The sequence below is a fragment of the Acromyrmex echinatior genome, chromosome 2 (genome assembly GCF_024713525.1).
Source record: "Acromyrmex echinatior isolate Ae372 chromosome 2, ASM2471352v2, whole genome shotgun sequence".
NCBI classification, from domain to species: domain Eukaryota; kingdom Metazoa; phylum Arthropoda; class Insecta; order Hymenoptera; family Formicidae; genus Acromyrmex; species Acromyrmex echinatior.
In genome coordinates, this window is record NC_141853.1 from 22,321,625 (window position 1) to 22,327,248 (window position 5,624).

Genomic DNA, 5,624 nt, shown 5'->3' on the forward strand with positions numbered 1-5,624 from the left:
GTAAGACATATGATGTATCTATACATAGATGTATTCTATACGTAGAGTATAGAAAAATACATATATTGTTTTTTCTCTATATGTAATTATACATACATACACATACATACCTTTTCTCTATGTGTAATTATACATATATATGTATATATATTCGGAAGTATCGCTAAGTGTTCAATACGAAGTAGCAACTTACTCTGGCTTGACTTTAGGGTCTTTTGTGGAGGGTAGATTACTTTCTACATCGGAGCATGCGTGATCTTTAGGGAAGGGATGGAAAAAAGTCGATCGTAAAAATGTTTCAGTCGTTGCATCGTTGACATCCGTATAAGTATCGATGGATGCTGATCGAGGTATGCACGAATAGAGATGCTCATGTGCTCACGTGAAAAGTAGATAATAAAATTGTTATCTAGATATATTCCTATCTAAATCTCACAAGAGTTAGAGAAGAGAATGCAAAGTCGTTTAAAAAACTTGTTACACATATATTTGTGAAATATGGTGCGCTGCTAATCGCTGAGTGTTTAAAATAATTAAGAAATATTCCAACTAGAACAACAGATTGCGATAACATCATTTTGATGTTGAAGATGAATCGAAAAATAACTGATCGAAAAATGACTTTTAATAATTATCTCAGAACCATTTCAATGTCATGTTGTAGATTTTATGTTCAGTAGACTGTTCTGCTTGGAATGTATCCTTTTTCGTAATTGTATACTTTGGAAGCAAAATTATATTATAAATGACATCGAATTATATTATAAATGTTTTTTTGCGCCAATGTAATTTTAGCATAATATAATAGTGATATCAAATAATGATCGAATTTCTTCATTCGTTAATTTTTGAAGCAAAATTCGATCTGCATAGACTTGAATTTCGCGATCGGATGGAATCGATTCAATTTGAGCCTTGTTGGCATCTGGCCTGATCCGTTACAAAATCCTAAACAAAAGAGCGGACTCTCTCGATGTCGCTTTATACTAGCCAGTTTCTTCATGCTGGGCTTTGTGTGTATACCACAATCGACGAATTTAGTATTCATTTGGGGTAACGTGGATATGATGACCGAAAATCTGGCGACCGCTAATATTCCAGTCGCGAATTCTTTCATGAAAGCATTCACCATCTGGCGTAAAAGGAAAGGTACAAAGCACAAAGAACGTTAGAAATAGCAAAAAAATTAAAACTTTTTGAATAATAGAATTATCTCTTATAAATTTAACATTTTGAGAGAGAGAGAGAGAGAGAAGCTTTAATTTTTATGAATACTAGTCAGCTACTTAACAATTACATCTAATTTATGTTTACGAAACAGCGACATAATGGCAGTAACAAATCATTTATTATTATTTAGCTATTATCTATATTTTTAATTATTTTGCAATCATTTTGTACAGCAATTTCGTTTCGGCATTTTATATGATTATGTCCAATAAAGATATAATTCAGCAAAATGCCAAATTGTCAGCGAAATATCTAGTGAAATAAAATTAGACTGACTTACATAAATTTTCATTCAAAAATTCAAAATAAGACAATATTTGTTTAAAGTTTTGAAGCTGTTGGTCAACTTCTTCTATCAAGATTGGTATACACCAAAAACGTCTGAAGAAAGAACAATTATGCTGAAAAATGCCAAACTTGTGAGAAAGATATCCATATGGTGCACAATACTAACTCAGACCTTGCTAATCATTTATATCGTTCTAAAGATTTCGGCGATTATATTTTCACCTGATGACTTGGCTCGTCCCATGATTTATACGGCCTATTTTCCTTTCGACGCTACCAAAAGTCCGATTTTTGAATTGATTTGTGCATGCCAAATTTTATCTGCTTTTAGTGGAACAGTTGCTTATACCGGTAGCGACAGTTTCATTTCCATGCTAGTGATCCATGTTTGCGGTCAATTCGAAAACTTGCGTGAGAGACTCAAAAATCTCGTTAATGATCCGAATGGAATAAAAACGTCTCAAGAGTTCAAGAGTGAACTGAGACAAATTGTAATGAGACATGAACATTTAAACTGGTTTGTATAATTCATGGAAATAAAAAACTTTTATACATTTTTTGCTTCTGAACACAAGATTGCCTCGTATGAAATAAGTTCACGAATAAAAATACATTTTTTTATATCTGCAATAGATAATTGTTTAATGTTAAAATTATTAGGGCAGTCAAATGAAATGTGGCGAATAAAAAATTCAGATATCGAAATGAACTAATATCTTAATAATTCTAATATCTTAACAATTCTCATAATTGGCAAAACTACTTCTAGGTGAAACCAGACGAGGCCTGTTTATAAAATTCCTTGAGCATATATGATCGAACCCCCTCACAAACAGTTTCGTGCCGTGCTGCGTCTAACAGAAATTTCTTCCTTTCAGATTCTCTATCAGTACTCAATTCTGGAACTTCTATAATGACGGTTCGGTATCATTATGTTGTCGTTGCACAGTTTTTTCATCAGGTATAATATCTGCGCAACGACAATATAAGGACTGACACTGTCGTTAAAAATTACAGACTCGGGATACAGGTCTCCAAAGATGTGGAAATCGCATAGCGTCCACAGTTCCCACAGTGAGAAATACTGGAGCACCCGGTACAACCCGAACTTATCGCCATGCGATTTCCACATCTTTGGAAACTCGAAGAATCTGAAAAGCAGGAAATTTTCGTCGGGCGCAACAGTGCAGGAGACTGTTTGCGAATATAATAGATATGATTCCAGCTCAAGAGTTTTATAAACACAGCATCCGTCTGGTTTCACGATGGAAGAAGTGCCAGTCACAATAACATGTTAGCTGATTTCATTGTCTAAATTTTTCATCCGATATATTTCATTTGACTACTTTAATAATTTCAAAATTATTTAAAGTTTTAATAAATTTATTTTCAAATATTTTTCTCTGTTTACGAAATTATATAAAATACATATAATAAATTTCAAAGTTTAATTTATTAAAATCAATTAAATTCAATTAAATTCAATTAAATTCAACTTGAAAAATAATTATCTGCCATGTCATCGTGCCATGTCACCGAATAAAGAACATTTAGTAAAAAAGGCTTATAATATTTTGTCTAACGTAAAATGATCTACTTAACATGAAATTGTTTATGCAAATGTAATTTGCAAAATTCTATGTACTTAGAATGTCATAATTCAATATAAATCGATAAAAATAAAAATCATATTTGTCAAGGTTTGCAAAAACAATTGAGGATTCTTTTAACATAATAATGCTAATACAGATGCTTTCCTGTACTATTCAATTATGCTTTCAAGGGTTCCAAGTTATTAGGGTGAGTAGCATGGAAAACAGCATTTTATCAGATATTATTTACGCATTTATTTCCGTTCTAATCAATTAAAAATGTAATATTAACATTTCATTAATATTACATTTGTTTGTGTCACGTTGCTGCGCATAAATCCTTCCAATTAATTCAGAAAATATAAAAATGTGTGTAATAAAAATCAGGAATATTTTAGATATTAATAAAGAAAGAAGAAAACGAATCGATGACCTTCCAATTGATTTTTCTAAGTATTTTCGTAGGATTTATTCTAGTTCACTTGTATATTTATTGTTACGTCGGTGAAATGCTACTTGTTCAAGTAAGATTCATAAATATAATGCATAATGTGCTTTCACACGTATTTTCTTCAGAAATGTCAAAAGATTTGCGGGTTATAGCCATGTCACAATCTATTACTAATGCCATTAATGGCAATCTTTGGCACTTCTGAATGTATATTACATATCTATTTTTCCTCATTTCCTCATTTCTTCGCAAAATATTCCAACAAACAAATTTATATTATTTATCGTTATTTTAATGTTATTTTGATATTAAAGACGCTAAAAATACATTAAAATGACGACAAATAACGTCAGTTTATTTGTTGATAGTAGAATAAGAATTTATTGCAAATATTAAACATATATATATATATATATATATACACACACAATATATGTACGTTACATTTTAATTTATATAAGACGGAAAAAAATCGAAGTTAATTGATTTTTTAGTTGATAAATACCTTATTTATTATTTATGGATCGAAAAAATCAATTACCAGTTTTGACTTTTTTATCGTTTTATAAATTAAAGTATAACTGCTTGAATAATATGTTACACTTTTTAATAAATTAGTAATTGAGAAGAAATATATTTATTGTAGAAAATAATAATCACATTAAAATCATTATATAAATTTAAATATTAAGTATTAAATATTAATTAATAACATTTAAGAGTACTAAGATAGGATTCTCTGCGTACGAATCGAACTGGTTTAATGTGCCAGGAAAGGAAGCCAGAAATCTTCTACTTATCATACATAGATCAACAGTACCTCTTTGCTTAACTGCTGGGAAATTCAGCACATTTTCTTTACAGATGTTCAGTAAGGTAAAAGTATTGTATAAATAATTACACCGTGAGTTATTTTATTCAATATGTCATCTGCAATATCATAGAAAAATTCCTGATTAATTCATGAATTAATTGATTTATTAATTGATCAATCTATTGATCAATCTATTGATCAATCAATCAATTGATCAATCTATTCACCCATTCATTCATAAATCAATCACGATATTTTCCTGATATTATCGATTATTGACAAATATTGCCAAGGATTGATTGAGCAATCATTGAACTGATTTATTAATCAATAGAATGATTGATTCATTGATTCTATGGGTTAATTTCGCAATTGTGTATGAATATGTTGTATAAGTATGTTGAACTTTCTGTTAAATACCATTTTATTTCAGATTGTAAGAACTTCACTCGGTTATCTCTCAGTATTACTTACGGTAACTGAACGGAAAGAATAATTCATGATTAAAATTTGCTGTAATTATGATAATTATTGTACAGTTATATTGTTATCGTTAAATAATATAGAATCAATTTGCAACACTGAGACTTCAGAATTTTATTTCTATTTTTAATATGTAACAAATTATCTGCATCATAAATAATTTTATAAGTGTACTTAAAAGAATCGACAAATGTTTTTTTAGATTTTAAAACATGACTTAAATATCTTTTATTAATATATGAATATTTAAAAAAGATTAATTATTCAATTGAATAAAATAATAGTAAGATATAACAAGAGCTAAAAGCCATCGCTAGTTCTTAATTGTTAATATTTAATGTCTTGTAAAATAATATTTAATATATTAATAATATATAAAATATTATATTTCACAAGACATGAAGTATTATATTTTACAAAACTCTTAGCTCTTTTTACCTCTTACAAATAAATATTTCTTGGGAAAGAAAAGAAGATAAATTTTTGTGAAAATGTTTGTATAATAAACAAATATACATACATACATATATATATATATATATATATATATATATATAGGCCAATTACCTTATATCTATAATAATTCATGCGTCAGGAATAATATGATATCGAAAATGTATTTAATGTTATTTTTAACATCAATCGATAGTTAAATATATTGACCATGAGAGTCTCATATATTCTTTATTGCCATTCGTTTGTAAATTGCTACGACAGAGGGAACCTTTGCATGCGATTTATTCTCAATATTAATGCAGTATTTTAT

At 28.8% G+C, this 5,624-nt stretch overlaps 1 protein-coding gene across 3 annotated transcripts; it reads left to right on the top strand.

Annotated features, from left to right (window-relative positions):
* Nucleotides 1–237: 237 nt before the first annotated feature.
* LOC105151003 (odorant receptor 13a-like) lies at nt 238–4,962 on the top strand. 3 transcript variants are annotated; one of them, XM_011064432.2, is made up of 7 exons: nt 238–350; nt 874–1,149; nt 1,558–2,035; nt 3,219–3,318; nt 3,509–3,634; nt 4,282–4,437; nt 4,809–4,962. In XM_011064432.2, exons 1-7 carry the CDS (start codon nt 335–337, stop codon nt 4,869–4,871), a joined length of 1,215 nt encoding a protein of 404 aa, XP_011062734.2. In that variant the 5' UTR covers nt 238–334; the 3' UTR covers nt 4,872–4,962. The 3 variants fall into 3 exon arrangements, with proteins under 3 accessions (XP_011062734.2, XP_087258802.1, XP_087258803.1); XM_087402676.1 differs by having other exon boundaries at nt 258–350; nt 855–1,149; XM_087402677.1 differs by lacking the exon at nt 238–350 and adding an exon at nt 357–501 and having other exon boundaries at nt 855–1,149.
* Nucleotides 4,963–5,624: the final 662 nt, after the last annotated feature.